This window comes from Canis lupus, chromosome 1 (assembly GCF_048164855.1).
Source record: "Canis lupus baileyi chromosome 1, mCanLup2.hap1, whole genome shotgun sequence".
Classification (NCBI taxonomy): Eukaryota; Metazoa; Chordata; class Mammalia; order Carnivora; family Canidae; genus Canis; species Canis lupus.
The window spans coordinates 30,025,673-30,052,626 of NC_132838.1; the positions used below are offsets into that span (position 1 = coordinate 30,025,673).

General features: G+C 38.3%; 1 protein-coding gene across 2 annotated transcripts in view; it reads right to left on the reverse strand.

The window, feature by feature from the left end:
- The window catches only part of MAP3K5 (mitogen-activated protein kinase kinase kinase 5), a 198,881-nt gene that overhangs the window by 52,329 nt on the left and 119,598 nt on the right, over window positions 1–26,954 (reverse strand). For both annotated transcript variants that reach the window (XR_012030333.1, XM_072824984.1), the window contains exons 11-14: window positions 24,571–24,678; window positions 18,437–18,486; window positions 15,870–15,965; window positions 13,042–13,123 (exon numbers count right to left, since the gene is read on the reverse strand). Coding sequence is in view for 1 of the 2 variants with exons in the window: in XM_072824984.1 (XP_072681085.1) it covers window positions 13,042–13,123; window positions 15,870–15,965; window positions 18,437–18,486; window positions 24,571–24,678 (336 nt within the window). In the remaining variant the exon portion in view is untranslated. The remainder of the gene's footprint in view (window positions 1–13,041; window positions 13,124–15,869; window positions 15,966–18,436; window positions 18,487–24,570; window positions 24,679–26,954) is intronic.

Here is a 26,954-nt window from a genome sequence, read left to right on the forward strand (position 1 = left end):
GGTTGTTTATTTGAGATATTCTTGCTTCTTGAGGTAGGTCTGGATTACTATATCTTCCTTCTCAGAATAACTTTTGCTGCATCCCCAAAGATTTTGGACTATTGTCCAAATAGTCCATTTCATTTTTATTTGTCTCCATGCATTTTTAAAATTTCCTCTTTGACCCATTCATTGTTCAGTGGTGTATTATTTAGCCTCCATGTATTTGTGTTCTTTCCAGATTTTTTTCATGTAATTTATTTCTAGCTTCATACCATTGTGGTCAGAAAAGATGCATGATAGGATTTTAATCTTTATTTTATTGAGGCTTGTTTTGTGGCCTAATGTGATCTATTCTGGAGAACATTCTATGTGCACTCCAATAAATGTATTCTGTTCTTTTTGGATGGAATGGTCTATGTATGTGTTAGGTCCATTTGGTCCAATGTCTCATGCAAAGCCACTGTTTCCTTGTTGATTTTCTGTCTAGATGATCTATCCATTGATGTAAGTGGGGTGTTAAATTTCCCTACTATTATTGTATTACTCTCAATTTCTTCCATTATGTCTGTTAATAATTGCTTTATGTATTTAGGTGCTCCAGTGTTGGGTACATAACTATTTGAAACTTTATATCCTCTGGTTGGATTGTTCTCTTTATCATTATGTAGTGTCCTCTTTTGTCTCAGTTGTCTTTGTTTTCGTCTATTTTGCTCGAGATAAATATTGCTATCCCAGCTTTCTTTTTTGCTTCAATTTGCAAGGTAAATGTTCTTCTGTCCTCTCATTTTCAACCTTCAGGTGTCTTTAGGTCTGAAGTGAATCTCTGGTAGACAGCACATAGATGGGTCTTGCTTTTTTTTTTTTTTTTTTTTTTTAATCTGGTCACCCTATGTCTCTTGATTGGAGTATTTATTTATTTATTTACTTTTAAGATTTTTATTTATTTATTCATGAGACACAGAAATGGAGAGGAAGAGACATAGGTAGAGGGAGAAGCAGACTCCATGCAGGGAGCCCGATATGGGACTTGATCTCAGAAATCCAGGATCATGCCCTGAGCCGAAGGCAGATGTGCTCAACCACTGAGCCACCCAGGAGTCCCATGGAGTATTTAGTCCATATACATCCAGAGTAGTTATTGAGGTATGGAATTATTACCATTTAATTATTTGTTTTATGGTTGTTTTTGTAGCTCTCTGTTCCTTTCTTCTTTTGCTCTCTTCCCCTGTTTGATGGCTTTCTTTAATGATATGCTTGGATTCCTTTCTCTTTATCATTTGGGTACCTATTGCAGGTTTTTGATTTGTCGTTGCCACTAGGTTCATATATACATCTTATGCACACAGCAATCTGTATTATCCAAGAAAACAGAAAGTGGGTTCTGGTACTGGCAATATAGTGGACTTGGTATTTGGAAAGCTTCTTGCTAAAAACACCCATTTTTTGTGATGTTAGAGGAATGCCTGGATGGCTCAGTGGTTGAGAGTCTGCCTTTGGCTCAGGTCGTGATCCCAGGTCTCAAGATCAAATCCTGCATTGGGCTCCCTGCAGGGAGCCTGTTTCTCCCTCTGCCTATGTCTCTCCTCTCTCTCTCTCTCTGTCTCATGAATAAATAAGTAAAATCTTAAAAAAAATACATATACCTTTTTTTTAAAGAGGGACTGAGAGAGAGAGAGAGAACATGAATGGCAGGGGAGGGGCACAGGAAGAGGGAGAGAGAGAATCTTAAGCAGGCTCCACTCTGAGTGAGGAGCCTGATGCAGAGCTTGATCTCACGACCCTGATATCATGACCCGAGCTGAAATCAAGAGTTGAAAACTCGACTGAGCCACCCAGGAATCCCAAAATAGACACACTTTTAAATGCCTAGCAGGGCTTACAAAAAAGTAAAGAAAACTGCCAGGAGCTAGAAATAAAGAGGAAGAGGACCATTTGCGGGGTAATCATAACTGAAGACCCCAAGGGGTGGGAATGAGGGCTGGGCCTTCAAACTTGTTAATCTTGGGCAGGAGTTGTCAAGTGCTTTCTCTAAAGCTCCAGATATTGAATAATTTCAGATTTTTAGGCCAATATGATCTCTGTGGCAACTACTCAACTCTGCCATTATAGCACGAGAACAGCTCAGTCAATAAATAAACATATGGGCATGGTTTTGTTCCAATAAAACTTCATTTACTAATGGTAGTAGAAGGCTGTATTTGGTTTTTGGGCTATGGTTTGTTAACCCCTTATCCGGTACTTTGGGCTTAATGCCCATGAAGGGATAGGAAATGGGGCCTTGTGTCTATAGTAGGTGAAGAGCTGGGCCCTTGAAGGACTGTAACTTGATGAAAGGGTAGATTAGAAGAAAGCCCATTATACTGCGAAACAAAAATAGAGCTCATCTGTCTTAAACTGAGCCCTGGGTGGACAAAAATAATACTTTCTGAATACTCTGAATACTTTCAGTAATTTCAGTACTACTCTCATGCTGGTTTAGTTCAAATTTACTTTTATCATGATACCCACAATTGGTCTTGAGCCTGGGATATCCTTGGGGTGCTAGCAGAAACAAAGCAAAAACATTTTAAAGGGAGACTCCCTTAATCTGGGCTATGCAGAATTCTTACTCATAATACGTCATTGAAATTGAGCTCACAACACGTAATTTTAAAACATATAAGGAAACAATTCACCACCAGTGAGTTAGCAGATTTGACAAATATCAATCTCAAACTTCATAAAATAGAAGAATAAAAACTTTAAAATAAGTACACTTAACATAAAGCTATAAAATAAGAAATCAAAGAGCAGGAGAAAAGGACAAGACATTCTAAGAAAGGCCAAGCAGATCTGAGACAGAACTGAACATTAACTATCTGGAAACTGAGCCCTAAGTAGGAAAAATAAAACTAAACTCACAGGCAGACATGGTATAGGGAAATTACAAAATGAAAAGCAAACAGAAGATCAAAAAGGAAACAGGCATAAAAAGGACAAACTACCTAGAAAGGTAGTAATCAGATCACTCTGCAAACTCTCCAGGGTACACACACACTTGACTTGAGGGACCATTGCCAAGGAGGATGAGGAAAATATGGTTTTGTCATTACCAGCTTCAGTTTGTTTCCAATGGGTTTCCAAACATTGATAGAAGGCAATTAGTTGTACTCCCCTGGGGAAAACTATGCCCGATACCAAGCCAGGACTGGGTGAGTACTGACCCCCCTATCATGCATGGACCCCTTCCCTGGCTAAGGACAGACGCCAAGCTCTAGAAGGGACGCATCTTACCTTCACGTTGGCAACACCGTACCCAGTGTACACAAAAGAATACTCCTGTTCTAGATGTCTAATGCAAGGCTGAAGATTGTCCTAGTTCAGAGCAGAACATCAGGCACATTTTCAGGGTGAAAAAATAAGAAGCAGAAATCATTTAGCAATTTCCTCAGACTGGAAGATAAAATTGGGCTCCAGCAAAGAGATAGTAAAAATGGTTAAACAAAATTCTACCAGAAAGAGCCTAAGACTCCACAGCCAAATCCGATGGCCCAGACTTCCATCATGCTGTGCCACACATGCTGGAAATCTACCAGCCAGGACCCAGGACAGCAGGAGGCAGGGCAGGGACCATCACCAAAGGAGCTCATCTTTGCTAGAAACCTACACAAGTAACCTGCTACTACCACCACCTTACATTATTATGTTTTATAATTTAAAAGAAAAAAAATCAACTGTCCATAACCTATCTCATTTGACAGTCACAATAAGCCTGTGTCATAGTAGGGAAGGTCTATGATTAGCTTCAATTTACAAATGATCAGAAATATATTTTGCAGTCAAACAAACTAGAGCTGTGGTTTATACTCAGCTCATGATTCCTGATTTATGTTCCTACCACTACCAATGTTGTAGGAATATTCTTACTTCTGTTTCCAAAAAGGTATTACAGTTTGTCATCAATATTCACCGAACATTCATTCTCTTATTCAAACAGATATCTGGTAGACATCTGGTGGCCATCTTCGACTCCATTCTTTCCTTTCTCTAACTCCCCATAACAAATTGATTGCCAAATGCTATCAGGTGTATCTGCTCTTGCCTCGAATCAGGTCTTCCATGCTTTTTTTTTTCTGTACTAATTCTACAGACTCTTAATTGGCTTTCCTGTTCCCTCCTCTCTTGTGCCCTGTTCCCTTATCCACTCTTAGGACAGCAGTGAATTTTCCAAAGTCCAAACTTCCGAAGTGAGTTGTCCATATTTGTACCACTGTCTCTGCTTTATTAAAAGGTTTCTCTTTACTTTCAGAATCAAAGCCAAACTCCTTAGCATGGCATAAATGCCCTGAAGCTTCTTTTATTGCTTCTGTGTCCAACCTTCTCTTTCATCAATCTCCTCCCACATCTCTCAGTGAGATTTCCAAGATCCTTCATGCTGTTCCATATGCTGTGTTTCCTACCTAGGTAAACCAAGCCCTAGGAGCTTTCCTGAAAATCCACCTGACCCTTAAGAGCTGGGTTACTTTCTGGTCTGATGTGCTTCCAAGGCTTTCTGCCCTCTTCTCTTGCTCAGCCTGCATCCTAGTCTGAACTCTGAGCTTTGTGAGAGCTAGGATTTATCTTTAATTGCTCTACCTCTAGTCTTGGCAGTATCTAGTTTACAGATGCTCAGTAATTATTTGCTTAACTGATTAATCAGGATATAGAAAATTTGATGAGAACCATTTTTTAAAAAAAATAAACCAGGTGCCAAAACAAAACACTGAAAGTCAGCATTAGTTTATTTTTGGTTGAAAGGAGTTTTGCCACAGGGATATATATATATAGTGTGGGGAATAATATATAAACCTTCATAAGGCTGCTCCAGTTTTAGTTTCCCTCTGGAATCTTTTTTTCCCCCCTCTGGAATCTAAAGCATTAAAAGACTATTCTTTTTTAAAGATTTTATTTATTTATTCATGACAGACACAGAGCAAGAGAGACGCAGAGACACAGGCAGAGGAGTGCAGGGAGCCTGACGTGGGACTCGATCCCAGGTCTCCAGGATCATACCCCGGGCTGAAGACGGTGCCAAACCACTGGGCCATTGGGGCTGCCCAAGACTATTCTTTTTTAAAAGATTGTTTATTGGGTATGGTAGTTGATTCCTGTTGAACAAAGTGGTCACAGTAAAAATAAAAAGGACTTTTAATAAGACCAAAGTGATTGAAAACCATTCCACAGAGTAGTTGCTGCTTAGTTTTTAAAATTTTTTTCCTTCTATTCCTACCATATAGAGATATAAATTGGAAAGGCAGGTTTGAAGAGACTGGCCTGGTCTATAAAGACAGAGAATTATCTATGGGATAGCCAAAAAAAGTAGAACAGAGCTGGGCTACAGGCCAACATAAGATAAGGTGTGTTAAATTAGAAATATGGAAAACATTAGGGAAGGAGGAAAGAGTGTTTTAAAAAATAAAAGGTAAGATTATACTGCTTATATATTCTGCATTCTATTTCTATGGCAATAGGTTAGTGAATTAGGTTGTTGCTAAGGGAAACAACTGCATTTTGAAGCAATGTTGGGAATACTTCTAGAATCATCCCTCTATTGTTGCTTGCCCAGAGTAATCTAAGTCTGGTACTGGAAAAGGAACCAGCGTAGGAGGACAATATTGACAAGGCCAACTAACCAAGTGGTGATTCACTTAGTTCCCACGCTGTCAAGGGACCTACAGTAAAAGAACCACCTTCGAAAGGCCATGTACTTCCCTCTGGTGCTTAATTACATTAGATGAGTGGTCACCTCAAAACCCACATGGTAGTTTTGTTAATTTTCAGTCTGTATTGGCTTCTTAGTATGCAAATGTCAAAAACATTAATAACTATTAATAACATTAATAAAATGCTAAAAATGCTGTAGGTTCAAATAGGTAGCTTGATCTCTTCTCCCTCAGGCCTTTACTCACATTATCACCTTCTCAATGAGCCTTCCCTTGCTTATTGGTCTAAACTTGCATGCTCTGTTACACTGTAACTTTCTGAACCCTTCCCTGCTTAATTTTTCTCCTTAACACTGGTCATTATCAAACATGCTATGTATTTTACTTATGTTGCTTACTCTCACTAAAATGTAAGCTCAGTGAGGGCAGGGATTTTTCTCATTTTTTTTCTCTGTTGTGTCCCTAGCATCTAAAATAATGACAACCATGTAGTAGGAACCATGTAGTAGGTGTGAATAACTATTCATTGAGTGAACTGAATTTATACCTGTCGGTGTGGTATAAAGATGACTTTAAGGTGAAAATATCTGAATCAACAGCAGCTGCATTAAAAACCTTATCTAAACCTCTTTTGCTGGCTTAAGCAAAGCCTCCTGAAAATACAGCTGCCAAAATCCCCTCTCTGAGAGGGATGAGGAATTACATAAACAAAACTTTGCTGAAAGGTTCTGTGCCTTCCACTTTTTTCTCCTTAATTTTCTTCCCACCACATTCTTTTCCTTTAAGTCCTACTAAGGACCTTTTTTAGTAGGATAAACAAACTTCACCTAGCTGATCAGAAACTACTTTGTGTGCTCACATTTACATGAATAATCTGTAATTATTAATTACATATAATCTGTTAATCTGTCTTTTGTCAGTTAATTTGCAGGCCCCCAATCACACAACCTAAGTTGATAGAGGAAAAAGTTTTTTTTTCCCCCTCTCAACAGAATGAACGAGTAACAAATGGGTACTCCTCTCATACAATGCTGTAAGTGATATATTTTCTCAGTGGCAGTAAATGTGGGTGTTGAGCTTCAGATATGTAAAAAAAAAAAAAAAAGAAAGAAATAGGAAGAAAAATAAGCCAGTGTCCTGATGGTCCCATTGATGTTTGCGAAGCAAATCATCAGGAAAGGAAATGGTAAGGTATTTCATCATTCTTTTTTTTTTTAAATTTTTATTTATTTATGATAGTCACACAGAGAGAGAGAGAGGCAGAGACACAGGCAGGAGAAGCAGGCTCCATGCACCGGGAGCCCGACATGGGATTCGATCCCGGGTCTCCAGGATTGCGTCCTGGGCCAAAGGCAGGCGCTAAACTGCTGCACCACCCAGGGATCCCCCCCCTTTTTCTTTTTATTTCATCATTCTGCAGAACATTTAAGTCTAAAGAAAATGTTCGGGATCCCTGGGTGGTGCAGCGGTTTAGCACCTGCCTTTGGCCCAGGGCGTGATCCTGGAGACCCGGGATCGAGTCCCACATCGGGCTCCACATCGGGCTCCTGGTGCATGGAGCCTGCTTCTCCCTCTGCCTGTGTCTCTGCCTCTCTCTCTCTCTCTCTCTGTGTGACTATCATAAAAAAAAATAAAGAAAATGTTCCTTTCATCTTGCTTGTCTCCACTTCACCCACAAGGGGTCAACTTTCTCTTTGTGTATCCTGGAAAGCGGGTATAAACTGGCTCACAGGGTCAGATGCTATGACTGCCTCAGGTTTGAGTCAGCCATATACCCATTTTGATAAAACAGTGAAATCCAAATGAATATAAGAAAAAGAGGGATAGAGATGAAAACAGAGGGAAGGGAGGAGGGAAAGAGAAAGAGAGAAGGAGGTAAGGAAACGTGGAATATATGTGTGTGTTTGGGAGAGGAGTGAGGCGGAAGACACAACATATTTTGTATGGAGGACTAAAAGAACTTCAGTAACTTGTACCTGGCTTTTTCTCCCCAAGGAACTAAAAAAAGAGAGACTAAAAGAGAATGAGTCAATAATGCCTTGGTGATGACACGTGGCTTGATTACAGTGTTCATTCTATCACTGACTTAACATTAATTGAGGAACATCCAAGCCAGTGTCACAGTACCTACTCTGTCCCTTCCAATCCATAACCTTCTCTCCTGGTTTCAGAGATTTTTAAATAATCCTGGTTTTATCACACGCAACCTTCAAACCCTTTTAAGCCTTCTTATATGATCGAACTACTTCTGCTTGGATGTCCATACCATGTGAGACTATGAGATGAAACTATGAGCCACAGTTCTGCTCTGGGATGTTGTCTGGTGCAGGCCACCAAATTACAATGCAATGAGAAAAGCTAGGGCAGAGGAGTGGGCTCAAAATGCTAGGAGAACAGAGAAAAGGGAGAGGTGCTGTTGAGAAATGACACTTGACTTGCATCTCAAAAAATGAGGATGCAGTCACCAGGTAGGACAGAGAAGAGAAAGCATGTGGAGTTGGGCATCTGCAGATCAAGTCCAGGGGCTGGAAAGGTTGATCTTCTGGAAAATAGAAAAGACTGGGAATCCCAGCTCATCAGGCAGAAAGGCAAGGCTATGGGTTGAGGGTTGAGGGTTGAGAACATTCCATCGGTGGAAACCTTCTTCTACAGAGTAGCATCAAAGGTGTGGGTTTTTTTTTTAAAGATTTAATTTATTTATTCATGAGAGACACACAGAGAGAGGCAGAGACACAGGCAGAGGGAGAAGCAGGCTCTCTGTGGGGAGCCCATTGTGGGGTTTGATCCCAGGACCCCGGGATCACGACCTGAGCCAAAGGCAGATGCTCAACCACTGAGCCACCCAGGCGTCCCACATCAAAGGTTTTTAATGAGAGGTGTTGCAGGATTAAATCATATGAGAGATCTGTCTGATGATGACAGAGATGCCTGTTGATGGCAGGAGAGAGATGAAGCCACAGGAGAGGTGGTGATGCCCTGATATGGGGAATGACAGGATAAGGTGCCTGGGCTGGAGGGACGTTGCAGTGTGAGAAGGAAAAGAGGCAGAGTAAGGTTTTTTCCCAGGTGGCTGCTGGGTAGGTGCCCAAGCTGTTAGGGAAAATATGGAAGGCTGAGAGAACAAAATAGGGACCGCAGTTGATGTGTATTACAACTCTTACGGCTAATGGCAATCAATTGTTCAATGATTTCAATATAAATTTACTAATCTAGTAAATTATTTAAAGATATGGCTTCATGACCCTTCCATGTCAAAAGGTATCCTTGAGTATCCTAAACATGGCCTTAAATCAAAAAAAGCAGTTTCACTTTCTGTTCAAAAGCAGAAAAGTCCTCTGAAAGTGGTACTGATCTGTATTTGAAATAACCTGCACATTTTGTACAAATCTTGAAAAAAAATTTTTAAGGTTTTATTTATTCATGAGAAACTCACAGAAAGAGAGAGAGAGAGAGAGAGAGAGAGAGACACAGGCAGAGGGAGAAGCAGGCTCCATGCAGGGCACCCGACATGGCACTTGATCCCAGGACTTCAGGATCATGCCCTGGGCCGAAGGCAGGCACTAAACCGCTGAGCCACCGAGGGATCCCCCAAAACTTGAAAAATTATACAAATCTGAGCTAGGAGAGCATATTTGAGGTATTCTTGGCCCATTCTCACTTGAGGAATAAAGTCATTTTCACCCAGCCAAGAGTATGAATTTTGTCCAAAGTTATAAAACTGGCTGTTAGCAAAGTTAGAACTAGAATACAAGGCTCCTGACCCCAGCACAGCAATTTCTGTAGAGTTGGGTTTGATCAGTTGGAGAAGAGGCTGACTATGTCCAGAAGGAGATTGAATCCCTACTGCTTCAAAGAAACCTTGTTACTCAAAATGAAAAGCAGACCTTAATAAGAGCTTCAAGTCTGTCAAACATCCAGAAATCTAGGGATTAGCTTCAAATTTGTAGTTTATAGAACCACTTTATATATAGTTAACGTTTGCCAACACTGATAACATGCTACAGTTAAGGAACATCTGACTTTACCAACATTTTCATTTTGTTGGGACTTAGCTCCTAAAGGTTTCAGTTATAATTGATACATGCATTGAAACAACTTTAATTCTATCACCAGCTGAGCTGATGATTGGAAAGTCACTATTTTGCATATAAATCTTCATCGCTGTGTAAAGATGATCTCTAAGTAAATCTTCCTGTTACACTGTAAGGAATGGGAAATAAAGGAATTATTTTTTTTTAAAGATTTTATTTATTTATTCATGAGAGACACACAGAGAGAGAGAGAGAGAGGCAGAGACACAGGCAGAGGGAGAAGCAGGCTCCACGCAGAGAGCCTGATGTGGGACTCGATCCAGGGTCTCCAGGATCATGCCCTGGGTTGCAGGCGGCGCTAAACCGCTGTGCCACCGGGGCTGCCCAAGGAATTATTTTGAATCATTCATGGGCTCAAGTTTGAGGTTAGTTTGTGGTAATGATATTAAAGAATTCACTTTAATTAAATATTTAGGATACTGATAAAATAATTTAAATCAAGAATGTCGAAAATATCTAAGACATGTAATCATGAAGTGATCATAAGTCATGTGAAAATATTAGTTCAGTCTATTTAGGGACCTCATATTGTAAAGGTGCTCTGGCTGCAAAGTGATGTTCAGTGAGAGGGAGAGTAAAGATGGATGTCACCATGTTCACAGCCTATAACATCATCACAATCTCTATTACCATTGTGCCCACAGAACAGGCCCCAAAACACACCCTACACAACACACAAATGTCAGCAATGTCACTACTTGGGGTTTAAAGACAAACTAGTCAAAAGATTTAAAAGAAGCATGCTTGGATCCATGAGCACTGGGTGTTATGCTATATGTTGGCAAATCGAACTTCAATAAAAACAAATGAAAAAAAAAAGAAGTATGCTTGAATTCACTATATATGCTATACATATACAGTCCATTGGGAATACTGTAGAAGTCACTCTGTCATAGATTTTAAATTTTAAATTATTCTGATAGAATGCAAAGGACAGGGTGTAAGAATGTTTTTCTAACATTAAAAGAATAGTATCCCTGCACTTCCTTGAGAAGGGCGAGTTAGGAGCACTTTGATGAATCAGCAATACTGTACTCACTGGTTTTTGTGAGGTCAGCACAGCAACTAAAACCTTCAGGCTAATCCTGGGAATTCCCCTCTTTATTTGGTTGGCGATTGTTCTCAGTGCTTGCAGAAAGATTAGCTGACCAGGAAAAGCCCCCCACACAGGGGCTCTTTTTTTTTTTTTTTTAATTACTGTATCCAGGTCAAAGGATCTTGATTCTGTATCTTCTTAACAACAGTTTAAAAAATATCTAACACTTTATATATATATATATATATAGACCTGTGTTATGCTATGCATAGGGTTAAAGTGGTTCCTAAAGCAGAGTCTAAATTGTTGACTTAAACAGTTAAGAAAACCATGTTGTCTCATATGGTGATCACAACCTGGCTGTGCTATGTGTATTTTTCATAAGATGGATTTAGTTTCTCAAGGAAGGGTATAAAATAAAGGATATCTATCATTGGTTAAAAAAAAAAAAAAAAGCCAGCATTTTATGACATTGCAGAAGAACTTTCCGGATCTTCTAGTCCACCTGCTTCACCATTTTATGTTTACTAATAGAACTGTTTAATTTTCATTGTTTTTGCTACCTTTTACCTTGGTTGTTGCTGTGCATCAAGTGACTAAATTTAAACCAAATAAAAACAGATAATGAGGTATAGTCAAGGAGCACTGATGTAGAAGCCAAGAGACCTAATTCCTAACACAATCACTTGAATAAGACAATACAAAATTGTAAAATAAAATATACACAAATAAGTATAATAGACATTACTCCTATAGAGTAGCTAATGCATGGGAAAACATTTTTTTCCAAATTAGGTCCCATCATCTTTTTATAACTTTAATGAAAGAGCCTTAGGCTTACCTAGGAACATCAAAGCTATACCAACTGCTAGATAATTATAGAACTAACTCTGGACAGAGTTAACACTTGGTTATTATATTTAAAATTTCCTTCTACTGCTACTCTATCACTTCAACTTTTTTTTTTAAGATTTTATTTATTTATTCATGAGAGACACAGAAACAGAGAGGCAAAGACACAGGCAGAGGGAAAAGCAGGGTCCATGCAGGGAGCCCAACATGGGACTCGATCCTGGGTCTCCAGGATCACACCCTGGGCCGAAGGCAGTGCTAAACCGCTGAGCCACCCAGGCTGCCCAGCCACTTCAACATTTTTATATATATAAACATTCTAGTATGTGGGATAACATTATCAAAGTGATCTAATAAGTATACCAGTCAGGTTGATGCTCTAGCTTCTTTAATTTTACTTTAACATTAGAAATGAAATTTTCAGTATTGCTTGGATTTCTGAATTTTGTCCCAAGTCCAACAACACTGGGAAGAGCTTGGAGAAGAAGGTGGCCCTCTGTCATGTCTGGAGTAGTGTCAACTTTCTGAAGATGCTCAAGTGCTAGGGTCAGCACTCTTGGGACATGCCAGCACTGGGCATTACAGCGATGGAAGGCTCTTTATCACAGAGGAGCCATGAGAGAGAAAATGGACACAGTCTAAGAATAGGTGTCTGCTGCATCCTGTGTCCATGAGGCAGAATCAGAAGATTGGGGTTGAGTGGAACAGTATTTCTGGTGATTGTTATTATCTCCTCTCTTTAGTCCATTAATCTTTTATTGTTCCAGGTCCTCTGTATAGAATATGAAAGAGGGCCATGTTCAGTTGTGCCTTTCAGAATTTTCATTGTATTTTGCTTGTTTGAATTGCACAAATTTCAGAGGAGAATAAAAAATGCAAGGGCACCGTGGCCCATGCATTGAAGGTAATCAACATCCTCACAGATCAAGTACACTTACTATCAGGTAAGCAAAATACAGAAACTCAGTATTCCCAAATAAGAATGCTCTCCAATGTTTGCTTTTTAGCTCTTTTTCTAATTTATTTATTTATTTATTTGAGAGAGTGTGCACCTGTATGTGTGAGTAGGGGGAGGGGCAGGAGAGAGAGAGACAAGCAGACTCCCCATTGAATGGGGAGCTGGTCGCAGGCCAAGACTCTATTCCATGACCCTGAGATCATGACCTGAGCCAAAATCAAGAGTTGGATGCTCAATTGACTGAGCCACCTATGCACCCTTTCCAGCTCTTTTTAAATAAGGAATCCAGAAGTTGTGTGCAGCATTAAGGGCAATCTCAAAGACTGTGGTTCCTCATTCTTCATCATCACTTACATGCCCCCACCCCCACATGCATCCCCCAAGTAAGACTTTAAATACTTCAAGCCCCAGAGAACTTTAACATGCAACCAGAGTCATTACCTCCAGGGAGTCAGTTTCACAATCACCTTCCTCTGTGCTTCTCCCCTTCTCTTCAGTGATGGTGTTCACCATTTCAAAAAACCTACAAAGGGAGTTGGTATGTGGTCACTCATAATACAACTGATAGTACATATGAGCAAGTATGTTCCAACATGACTTAAGAGCAACAGATGGGAGCTAAGAGACTTTCTAAAGTCAGGCAATGAACAAACCATCAGTACTGGCATGAAAAATATGATTTTTCCAAAAGAAAAACACAGGCTGGTAGGATTGTCCAACCTAATACCTCATTTCAAATGACAGTAATGTAATATATTACAGAATTAGAAAAATGAGGCTAGACAAAGACACAGAAATGTTAAGACTGTGGACTTGGATATCAGACCAAGACTGTTAGTATTTGTGTGATTGCGGGCAAGCTCCTCCACCTCTCTGATCCTCAACTCTTAATTACAAAATAGGGACTACAGAAGTATCTAACTTAAAGGTTGTTAGAAAGATGACTTGACATAATACTTGTAAAGTATTAACAGAGTGCACTCATTAAATATTAGCTGTTATTGTTTTTGCTGATGGTCATATTATTATTTAAAATGGGAATTAACAAAAATTCTGAGGTGACTACTGGGTATAGTGCTAGTCACTACAACATGTGATCTCAGTTATTAAATATTTTGCTTTTACTATCGCAAATATGGTGTCCCATAAACACAATCTGCGAAACACTGATATGAATTAGGAACAGCTGGCTTATATGTGTGTAAAAGCCACCTCTTTTCCTCTTTTTTGGTGACATTTTCTTTAGGAACTCTTCTTATGAAGTTTTTTGTTTTGCTTTTTCCCGTAGACCATTTCAGAGCCAAGAAAAACAGTTACATCGATTAACAGATTCGCTCCCTATAACACTAGCTGTGTCTAGTCCATTCAGAGGGAAGGCTAACAGTTCATAGGTTTAAGGCATGGGAGGCACCATGAATAGGGCTGATGATCTCACATGCAGGTCATGCTCTGCATTGCCAGCCCAAAGGAAGAGCAGGTTAGATGGGTAAGAAAAATCTACCTACCATAACTAAGAACCTTTCTATCTCTGTACCTCTTTTTAATCGATTGATCTATCCATCCATCCATCCATCCATCCACCCACCCACCCATTTACCCCTCCATCCCTCCATCTAACAAATACACATCAAGTATCTATTAGGATCAAAAACTATTCTGGCCTTTGGGACAGTGATAAGGAGCAAAATAGACAAAGCCCATTTGGGAGTTTGGAAACTATCTATGGAGTTTGTATGTGGTGCCTACTTCCTCATTCTTCCTTCTTCTGTACACATTTCTTGGAGGTCAATGACAAGAAAAAGAAATTCCAAGTCTGAACAGAGTAACATATGCTCTGATGAAGATTAAATATCCTGATGAGTTAGGGACAAAAGCAAATTCAACCAAGAGGAAGAAGAAAGTGAAAAACCTAAAAAAAAATTCTGGCTTTAAAGACAGACTTTTAGATCTGGGTTAAAGACTTCCATCAGCTTTTTACAGAAAAATTTTCAACACAAACATCTCTAAACAGAATATTATACAGTAGGATGGTAACACAGTATAATTTTTTGGAGCCTGGATTCTAGAGTCAATGTAGTTGGTCCAAACCTCAAATGTTCACTTTTCAGCTTATATATGATTTTAAGCTCATTGAACTAAGACTCTATTTTTTTTTACTCTTTTCAATGAAGATGATAATATTACCTACCTAAGAGTTTTTATATGGAGATTAAAATAGATGTTAGATCTGGAGTAAGAACTCCATAAATTTTGGCTTTAATTATCATAGAAACACATCAGTAGCCTTGAGAACTTAAGTAGAAATTAGACCGTTATGTGTGCTAGGAAATTATTTCTTATTTCCAGTTTTTTTTTGCCGTCTACTTTACAATAATTAAGATAAAACTATAGCCATATAGTTCTATGGCCAACTATAGAATTATGGTTTTACAAGCTTTTTTCTTGGGACTAAGATAAAAACAACTGACTGTATACTGTAAACAATATGTCAGTCATTTTATAATGGGGTCAAATATTGATTATTTGAATAGGAACAACCCTCAGGAAAATTTTAAGTCCAAGCTGGCTTTTACCTGCACTTTGGTTTCTAAATTGTTACTCACTTGCCTAGGTCCTCACAGTCAGTCACTGTGTCCTATGGGAACATGAAGTACTTAATTATTAGCCCAAGAGAAATATACCCAAGGAGGTTAACCCACACATACAGTGCAATCCACAGATTTTTGGATTATCTATTATTGGTGTAGATCAGATCACTGGCTCTTAACTTGAACTGTATCCCCACCAGAAAATCCAACATAATTATCAAGGGGAGAGACCAGGCACTTATTAAAATGCACCAGTTGATTCTAATATGAACCAGAGTTAAAAGCTACCATTGCAGAAAATAGTGAGATTATTCGAAGAATTCAAGAATGAAAAATTAAAAAAAAAAGAATGAAAAATTTTGTTAATCATATATTGTAATAAGTGAGCACTTAAAAAATGAGACATTACAGTTGTCCATTAACTGTTAAGTCTTGATTAATGTTTTGTCTGTGGAAAAATAAATTATGACTAAGAAAAAGCTTGATAATTATTAAAGAGAGCCCCTCCATACTCTGATTGTTAAACACACCTCATAATTATAAACTATTAGCCCAAATGAAATACTTATATAACCACAGAGCCACAAATTCCTTACAGGAGCTACATGTTCACTCATTAATTAAAAATAGTGATCAGGTAAGAACAGTATGTTTTATACCTAAACAGTGATGAATACATACTTTTTACAATGAAGTTCTGTACAGAAGTAGATTTGGAAATCATCAGAATTATGAAGCACATAAAGAAAACAGCATCGTTCTTCAAATTTAGAAATACTGAAACAAACAAAAGGATTATTCAGGGAAATACTAATACTTCTATGAATGTGCAATGCAAAATAAATACTTCTTATATCCAATCCCCAATATGATATCAACGTTTATAACAAAAAGATACAAATAGCACTTGAAAAGTAATGTTCCCCATACCACTATATTAAAATTACTTAATAGTCTAAGAATTGTCCTCCTACTCATGCCTGCAGATAGGGTCACTCTGGAGTGTTGTAAGCACAGCTAAGCTATGGATGCCTCCAGCTTAGCATGGGAAAGCCATCCATCCTGTCTGCTACAGCACCACACTGCGTGGTTGATGGGAGGAAAAGCATGAAGTATCAGCTAGCTGACTGAGCTCTGTGATTTTGGTTCTATGGCATCTGTAGAACAAGGAAATATTTCCAAAGTCAGGAAGGCAATGTGTGGAGGCAGTAAAAGCACTTCATTGGTTGTAGAGATTTTAGAGGCATGAAGAAATGTAGAACAGCACTTGATTCTGACTCAACAAGTGATTTCATAGCAATTGAAATAATTCTGAGTCTACCAGTTGGGCCATGCTGTTTTATGCCAAAGGTTAGCAAATATTTTCTGTAATGGGCCAGAGAGTAAATATTTCAAGCTTTGCAGGCCAAACTACTCAGTTTGGTTTGGCTGTTAGAGCAGCCTTAGACAATGCACAAATGAATGAACATGACTGAGTTCCAATAAAACTTTATTTACAAAAACAGGCAGTGGGTCATATTTGGCCTGTGGGCTGTAGTCTGCTAATCCCCATTTATTTTATTTTTTTTTTTATTTTTTTTTATGCTAATCCCCATTTTATGCCTTTGCATCTGCTATTCCTTCAATTTGGAATGCACATCATTTTTGACTTTTTAAAGAAATTCTATTCAACCATCAGGGCCCAGCTTAGATCTTACCCTTTCCCTTCCCTACTTCTACCTTAAACAGAAAGACTTTCTCTTGCACCTCTGTTCCTTGAACATATACCTGTCATCTCAATAATGACTGTATTGCCATTAGTTATTAAACGTTCCGCTGATGGGTTGTGAGCTCTTTAAGAGTTGGAGTTTATGTCATAGTCATTGTTGTATTCTAGCAGAATAGGACTCAACATTTGACACACTGGTGGTGCTCAATAAATGCCCATTGACGGAGCTGAGCAAGTTCTGAGGTGATGCAAGACAAACTGCCGACTTAATTGAAATTTTCTTTTCTGTAGTTATCTCTTTATAGAGGAGGAAGCCAAGAAAACTTAACTCTCTTTGAAGTCACACACTAGAGCTTAAGTTTCTCAACATACAAACCAGCAGTAAGCCACACAGAAACATTCTATGTATATGCTGTAGGTCACAACAAAGGTTTATGTAGTGATGCCATACTTAATTAAAAAAGAATTCACTGGAAAATAGATATAATAAAGTGGAATTTATAGTACCATACTTTCCTAAATTGTTTAAAAATGCAGCAATAAATAATGAGTGCCTTGCTAATGACTGGTTTCAAAAATTAAATATTAAAAGAGTAAAACTTTATTTGAGAAGGCATGGGTTGGAAAGATAGCTAATGGGTCAATCCATTATCTTGCTTGTTTCTGTGCATTCATGAGGTAACAGGTGGTTTTACCAGGCAAACTCCAATTATCAGTGACTCAGACAGCTCTACCAGTTCATGCTCCAACAAAACCAATTATTATTATACCAAAAGCAACAGGGTATTGCATAACTGGCCTGCAGAAATCTGCTTTTTTTTTCTCATTTCTATTATATGGAGATAAATAGTAGTAAACACAAGTAATTTGGTTTGAAATTTCCAAGAGTTGGTTTAGCCTGAGCTTCTACAGAACAAGTATTTATATGTTTAACCAGTGGCTCTTGGTTCTGGAAAAAAAAAAATCTTATTTCTAAAACCTAGGAAATGGCATTTCCTGAGCCACTGGCATTATGATGGTAATGTCAGAACTAAACCAAACTGAAGGGAGCCACTATAATCTCAAGAACACATCATTAACAGCAACCTCAGGAAGAAAAGTTTGTAAAAAATGAGTTCCCTATAGTCTCATTATTGGCCATATTAATATTAACTGTAGGACACAATCTGAAAGATTTTTTTTTGGTTCTACCTAACAAGAGATTAGTTTCTGGCATATCAAAAGACTAGAAAATCATCCCTTAAACCAACAGCTTAAGAAGCTAGAGAAGACCCAAGTAGCTCATTTTTTATCTACAAACCAATTCTGCTCCAGAGTCCACATTTACCCCATATTCTCCATATTTTAAGCAGGTGACAAGCACAGAGTCAGTTCAACTAATAGGGAGAGTTTTGTTGCAAATCTTGTTATGGTGGAGACAGAAAAGAAGATTGTGCTTTTTCATCAATAGAAGGATTCTTAAGTTCTCTGCATTTTTAAATCCTGACTAAAAGTTCTCTTGACTTCTGAGAAAAAAAAAAAAAGTACCAAGGAAACTTACCTCACTCCCCTGACAGAAGAAGCACTAAAATTCCACTCATGTATACCTTTCTAGAACACAGGGGAAGAACAAGAATAATAAACACTGAGTCATCCAAATGAAAATAACATAATTTTGTTTTATTATTTTAAAATAATACACACAGTAATTTTTCCTAGTGCATAATTCTTCATGAACCAATTATCTGGATGGAAATTGTAATTCATTTCCCAGCCACAAGGGTGATGTTTATACTATTTAATAATTTCTGTACTTCAATAAAACAGCTTCCAAGAGAATGTAGGAGAATTAGTCTCATTAAAATTCTAAAACTTGATCTTTACCAAATTAACCTAGTGACTGTTGTTCCTTAATTTTTTAAATAAAAAACCCAGTGATCAAGGTAATTCAATTATTATAGCTGAGCAATATTTCTTTTCTGAGCAAAAAAAAATTAATTTGAATAGTCTTTACAGATGATTATTTCTGAATTATCTTTAAATTTTCTAACTAAAATGGTAGTTTTATTTCTTCAGAAAATAATACAGCAAGTATGTGTGTAGGTACACGACATACAGTGTTCATCATAGCTACAATGTCTTGTGACCTAATTTACACAAAATTTAATATACTAATAATGTTTGAACATAAAAAATTTGATTGTCATGATAAATCTGGGTGATTGCAGGGCCAAGATGAAAAAAAATGTGGACATTTATTTTTTGAGTTTATTACTAAAGCTAAGTTTAAGTTAGTATTAAATTCATGTTTTTAAATAAATTACAAGATGGATCACATTCCCTATAAAAATATGTCTGGACACAATACAGAATTGACAACAAAAATATTTTAATAGAAGTAAAGTAGTTAATACACATGTCCAAGTTTAGCAAGTGCTGTAAAATAGTCAATTCAGATTGCCAATTCAACTCTGTAAATGTGAAACAACCAGGAAAACAAGCTCTTACCCACCCACTGAAAATACTGCCAGGAACTTGAGGTCTTGGCTGGGCTTATGAAATGGGTAAGGAAGCCTGTGGCTCTGAGGTGAACCAGAACTCTCCTTTTGGCTGAAGCAAATCAAAAAGCCACAATTTATACCCACAGCACCTAGTTCTTTGTTAGGACCATGTAACTTAAAAATAGATCTTCCCAAACCCAAAGGAGTACTAAAAAGCTAGTTTCAATGCAACACCAGTCAGGTCAGGGGCACATGACCTGGATTAACACAACAAAGGCTGTGCAGGCAGCCCAGGAAAGGAAGGGACCATGGAAAGGTGCTCCTGGAATGTGTCTCTCTTAATCAGAGTACAGAGGGAGTGAAATTAAAATAGCACCCTGCAGCTTCAGCTGGTAATTTGGAAAGTTGTTTCTAAATCCTGTTGGCCTCAGGTGACCTTCTAAATATAATTGACCCAGGAGCTGTGGCCATCACCTGCATACTACTTGCAGTGCAGCCTTATCCTCAGAGCCTGCAACTGAGCTGTTCATCAAGGCAGCATCCAGGATCAGGAGGTGGGGGTAGAATGCAGAGCTAATAGGGCAGTTAGGCAAACTTGCAACTGAACAGGGCAACTGGCAAACACCCCTAAGACAGCGCTGGTAAAATCTATCTTATATCACAGCCTGTTCTGGGAATAGCCAAGGAGAGATTTCCCACATTGATTGGGTTGGTTTCGTAGGAAAGGAGAACAGCATTTCCAGAATCTTAGGTTCCTGAAAGGTTGCAAGTGCTGCCAGTGAATGTTTTATTTTAGTGCTGTGAAGCCCATGACCCAAGATGGAGTCATCTGGAATAAGGCCCATCTCCCTAACTCCCTTGCTACTGGGACTCACCACGTGGAGGCGCTGGCGAGCTACAAAGCCAACTGGTGGGATAAGAGGTTCCTGGGGCCTGTCTGGGAATCTGGGTAAAGGGATTGCCAGAGGCAGAGCTGGAATAATTAGTCTCAACAAGCCCCAAACCGACACTTAAGCTAATTTACTCAGCACAAGCAGGATGTTGTAGGAACTGGTTAGTCTCACGGATCCTATGCCCCAGCTAGGACAACAGTAGGGACTAGGAGTTAATACTGAGCTACGGTGGCAGGAGTTATACATTGGGAGACCTGCAGTTCCCCAGACAATGGGACAGACACACTTTTCTTCTTTGCTAACAAAAACTGAACTTTGTTCGAGTTCAGGTAGCAATGTTTTGGGATGGGGGATATTGGTCCAAACTGGAGAAATAAGTCCATTCTCCTTCCTAGTGATTGCTTCAGGCATGAACACATGATGCAATTTATGCTACCAAGGAGAGGGCCTGACCCTTTTCCTTTGGATTCTGTGTGTGTGAACTGATGCTTGGAGCTACTATTTAAGACAATGAGAGAAAAGCCAAGAGCATAAAGAGAAGCCAACTCAGAATTGGGACACTGTTCAACCACTGAAATACCCCCAGGATGAACCCCCTGCCCCTCAGAAGTTCCTGTTATGTAAGATAACATTTCTTTATCAATTAAGCCATTTTTAGCTGGGAGTTTTATAGCTAAAAGCATCATTGATGGATGAGACTATCATATCGTCAAAAATCTAGAATCTGAGGCAAACATATTCCCCTCACAAATTTCCTGGATCTTCTCAGAGTGGCCATGGCTGGAGCTGGCAGGAGATCAGACCTTCATATTCCACTGGGACCCTGCTGCCTGCTACTTTTCCCTGAGAGACCACCAGATAGGCCAGGAGTGCTCAGACTCCAAAAAAGGAAGGGATTCTAAGTAACAACCACTTAAAATATCTTAGAAATAATGTTTCTCTTTCTCAATCTAAAATTTTCTTTCCTGTGCACATGCATATTTTCTTCAAGTGCTAACCTGACTTGAAGCAGCAACCATCCACTGAAAAAAGGGAGAACTGTTAAGAGATTAGGATTTCAATTTATTTTGTCCTTAAGGTAAAGTAACTCTCTAAGAGCCCCTGGACTCTTAGGAGTTGGTATAATGATCTTAAAGTTTTGATAGTTGCAATATAAAGTGTATACTAGCTCACATAACTGTTCATTCCACATTTTAGAATGAAAATCCTGAGAGAAAGAGGGAGTAAAGAAATAAACGTGATAAATGCAAAGCAACACTCTTCTATTCTTAGAAAAAAATGTAAAACATTCTATGACAGGGGTGCCTGGGTGGCTCAGTCAGTTGAGCCTGTGACTCTTGATTTTGGCTCAAGTATGGTCTCCAGATCAGGGTTCTTAGATTGGGCCCTGAGGGCTCAGGGCTCAGTTGGGAGTCTGCTTGGGATTCTCTCTCTTCCTCTCCCTCTGCCCCTTCCCCCAACCCCCAATTTCCTCTCGCACACACGTGTGCTTTCTCTCAAAAAGAAAATCTTTTTTTTTAATCAAAAAGAAAATCTTAAAAAAAAAACATTCTATGACAAAAAGAATCCATTTCTTGTTTAACATCAGACCTATACCCCTGCTATTTATCTGTTACTTTATAGTTATTATAGTTGCTTTAAACTAGCATGATATTAGCCAGGTTATCTTATTTTTATTGCTTGTCCTCATTCCAAGGGTATCACTTCTATTTCAAACAGTACAAAGGAAGACAGTGGTAATGAACATGCTGTGGACAGAATTAGGGTTTGTTAAGAAACTGATGTAACATTCAAAATGGAAATTGATTTAAGAAAGCTTAAATTTTTGAACAAGGAGAATTTTTAGCACAGTGGGGACAATGCAAATGTAATTCTTTCTGATCAAAAGATGGTAAAAGTGGAAACTGGACAACTCACAGCCTAAATCTGTAACTCTTCATGTACTCTTTCCTATCTTCATACATTTATTTCTCAGCATAATATAAAAATTATCTCTACAACTGTCACAAAACATAAGGGAGTCAATATAAGGCTAATTTTATTCAATAAAGAACTTCCAGAAAACTAGCTGGAAATAGCATTTATTTTCCAAAAATCTCTGTCTTACTTTTTGTTCTTTTTCTGTCTTCTGGCTGTCCACTCATTTTCCTGGCCCTGCTAATTGCTAATTCCTTTAGCCCCATTCTGTTTCCAAGTGTCCTTGGATAACCTTGCTCTTTCCAATCAAGCTTTTGAAAATTTCCTCTCCCAGATAATGTTCATGTTTCCTAACCTCTCAGATTTTGTAGTTTCAACTAGATGATTACTTTTTTTTTTTAAGATTTTATTTATTCATGAGAGACACAGAGAGAGAGAGAGAGGCAGAGATACAGGCAGAGGAAGAAGCAGGCTCCATGCAGGGAGCCTGATGTGGGACTCCATCTCAGGACTCCAGGCTGAAGGTGGCACTTAACCACTGAGCCACCCAGGCTGCCCTGGATGATTACTTCTGCTTGTGAGAACATATATGCATATACTTTAAAATAATGTAAATAAAATATTGTATAATTTAAAACAATGTTAACAACATGTATATAGTTACATTAGTTATTCTTGATTTTGTCTCTAGACAATTCCACCTGGAGTTATGCCGTCATGCAGGCTACAGATCAGCGTTCCAAGGACCCCCTCCTTGTGTTAGACTAATTTGCTAGAGTGGCACATAGAACATGGAAAAACATTTTACTTACTAGATTACTGGTTTGTTACAAAATGATATGACTCAGTACATAGCCAGATGAATGAGATGCATAGGGTAAGGTATGGAGAAAGGGCTAAGAGCTTCCATGACCTATGACCTCTCTCTCTAAGGCTGCCATTCTTTCCAAATCTCCGCTTACTCACCTACCTGGAAGCTCTTTGAACCTCATTCTTTTTGGATTTTTATGAGGGCTTCATGACAGAAGTATGATTGATGAAACCCATTGGCCACTAGAGACTGATTCAACCTCTCCCTTCCAAAGGGTGGGACTGAAAGTTCTAATCCTCTAATCCCATAGATGGTTTTCTTGGCAACCAGGCCTCATCCTTAGGTTAGGTCCACAGGTCACCTTATTATGATAACAAAAAAAACACTTTTATGGCTTTGAGCACTTAGGAAATTCTAAGGGCTTTAGGAAATCTGTACCAGAAATGGATGAAGACCAAATATTTATTTCAGTGTTTACAGATGAGGACACTGCAATGAGGGAAGTCATGTTGCCAAGGGCAGAGATCGGATTTGAACCCAGGATTGACAACAACTCAATGACATTTTAAAAAACTGACGCTGATATTTTTAAAAATTGCAACTCCATGCCTCCAAATGTACTTCCCAATTCCCTCGTTCTGACATATTTTCCCCTTTAACATACTTCTATATTTTATTTATTTATTGCCTGAGTTGACAGTAGGAATTTTTATTATTTTGCATTCATCTGTTTCCCTAGTACCTAACACAGTGCCTGGGAGCACCTGTCACAGAGTAAGTGCTCCATAAATATTTCCTGAGTTCATGGGTAATTGTTAAGGGAAATTATAAGAGTATTTTGGAAAAAAATTACCAAAACTCTCACAAAACTACTTTGCCACAAAACTTCTCTCATTTCTGTGGTTTATCCTATGGATTGAAATTAGGTCTTGGAATTTTTCTATTTAAAAAAATAGTAGGATTTGTACTTGCATTAAAACTGATAAGGTACAGAAGTGGAAAGGGTTATCCAAATGACTGCTAGAAGGGGAAATAAGAGCATTTAAGACCCCTTGAAAACCAGGGCAGCACAGCCCCACTGATATTGTGATGGCACCCAGAGCCAGTGGCTAATCTGAAATTGAGCAGCTGCTTAGATAACCCAACAGTGTCATAAAATGATAATTATGATCTTACTCATGTAAGACTAGAGTGGCCTTATTGATAGGCTTCCTAGAATGAAGATATGCATCTTTTAAGTCATATATTTTAAGTCTCAGTTCTCCGACACATAATTTAATGTATAGCATGAATTTCAAAACAGAGAAATCTTTTAATTTTAAGCAAACTTTGGATGGTTTTGCCATCTACAATAAAAATCCGAATAATTTCAGACATACTTTACTAAATGAGTAAAATTCATAAACCAAATTTAATAAATTTCATATCACGGGATATATTTATGCCATGACAGATATATACAGTAAACTATTTCTTTGTAACTAATGCAGATATTTGCTGGAATATGTAAATGCTAGAAGGGAGTAAAGTCCTTCACTATGAATGCTCTTGTCTTAATGATTACACAGTTTACCTTGTCATCAGGAAGCACGTGCCAAATAGATATGGTCTTTTCCTCAACTTCATTGTTGATAGACAAATATGAAGGCTGATAGATTTTGGTTGGTTCTAATATTAATACCTTGAGAACAAAAAGCAAAGAAACGAATATTAGGGACTTCAGATTTAAGCCATTTAGAGCTGTTATAACATCACTGAACTGATGTGGAAGATCATTGGATGAGCCTCTGGTTCCACCGCAGTATTAAATCCATTTTAACTCCTACCGTTGCCTTCCCTGAGTCCTTTGAGCATTTTACGGTATTATACAATTATCCTAAGTTCCAAGAATATACCACCCTTTTTGCTAAAGAAATTAGAAATGAATTTTTGAAGTCCCTATATTGGTTTGGCTATCCCCAGGGAATCTACTCTAATGATATATTTTTAAGGTCTTCTTTCATCTTGCAGTTAGTGCAAAATCTATTTCTATAAATATAAATGTGTCCCCAAAAGGCAGAAACATGGTAAAGCAAATAATTCCATACATAGAAAAGATTCCATATGCAGAGAGTTACATACTATTTTAGGTTTTCTCCTGCCACACCTTCATCAAGATGTGGTAGTATGGTTTTCATACCTATGTAAATGGATTGAGAAATGATTTTGGCTATTACTGAAAGAGTTTTATATATGGACATAGCTGTATGAAATAATAAAAATAATATAAATAATAAAAATGTTTTTTGCATTGTCTTCAAAATAAAACTGGAATCTTCAATAATGATATATTTAGCCTTGTGAAAGAGAAAGAAATAAAGCTTACTCCTGTTTTGGAGATGTACAAGGTGTATATAATAAGTGAGTTGAGAATCACTCTCAAAGATGTAGTGCATTATTACTAGTATCTGATAATAGGTGCAAATAAAATTAAGAATGCACTGATTTTAAAGGTGATGCAACTATTACCTATTTACACAGATGCTTAAAAGCACCCACCTAGCTCAAATTTCCTATGCAGTCTTAAGTAGGAGTATTTAAAAAGGAAAGGAGAACCAATACTAAACTATCAGAGAAACTAGAATAGTTCCTTCTACCCTACTGCTTAAAACTCAAGAAAACTGGCTTTTAGAAAGAATCTTGTGTCAAGAAAGTTGACCAGATAAAAGTGGAAGAAAAACCCTTCAGAAGACTCCATCAGCAAGGGATTATGGACTCATAATACACTGTAATCTAAAGTACAATTTGAGCAAGAAAGCACATGGATTAGCAGCCTGACTCTTGGCCATCCACTACAAACCTAGTGTACCGAATTTACATTATATTTATCACAATGGTAAAATATATTTAGAGTACAGAGAACTACAGAAAGGGGATTAGGGAAACAAAATTTTCTTTACTTTTGAGTATAAAAAATTTAAAGGGCTTAATTTGTGGTCAGGCTCTAGTTATGAAAATATGATAGAACAGGGATCCCTGGGTGGCGCAGCGGTTTGGCGCCTGCCTTTGGCCCAGGGCGCGATCCTGGAGACCACGGATCGAATCCCACATCCGGCTCCCGATGCATGGAGCCTGCTTCTCCCTCTGCCATGTCTCTGCCTCTCTCTCTCTCTCTCTCTCTCTCTCTCTCTGTGACTATCATAAATAAATAAAAATTAAAAAAAAAAAAAAGAAAATATGATAGAACAGACCACAAATAAAGTACAGTCAGGGCCCACTGAAGAACATATTTTGATTTAGGAAGATACCAGGTGAATCTAGGTCCAAATTCCAATCAACAGAGAATGAAGTGGTACTGATTAATAATAGAAATAAATTTTCAATTGAAACTTGGCAGGATTGGTGTTCTAAAATCTGAGTATCATGGGCAGCCCTGGTGGCGCAGCGGTTTAGCGCCGCCTGCAGCCCAGGGCGTGATCCTGGAGACCCTGGATCGAGTCCCACATCAGGCTCTCTGTATGATACCTGCTTCTCCCTCTGCCTGTGTCTCTGCCTCTCTCTGTCTCTATGAATAAATAAACTTTAAAAATCTTTAAGAAAATAGGGATCCCTGGGTGGTGCAGCGGTTTGGTGCCTGCCTTTGGCCCAGGGCGCGATCCTGGAGACCCGGGATCGAATCCCACATCAGGCTCCCGGTGCATGGAGCCTGCTTCTCCCTCGGCCTATGTCTCTGCCTCTCTCTCTCTCTCTCTGTGACTATCATAAATAAATAAAATTAAAAAAAAATCTTTAAGAAAATAAAATAAAAATAAAATCTGAGTATCCCAGTGTTTGTGAAATGAAAATTAATAGGGAATAAAAGGCAGATTATTCCAAAATACCATCCAAGTCACTGTACTGACAAAGGTGAATATATGTCTTGTTTCCTAATTATGTGGGCATAGAGTTTAACATGAGAAAAGCACAGCACCAGGTTAT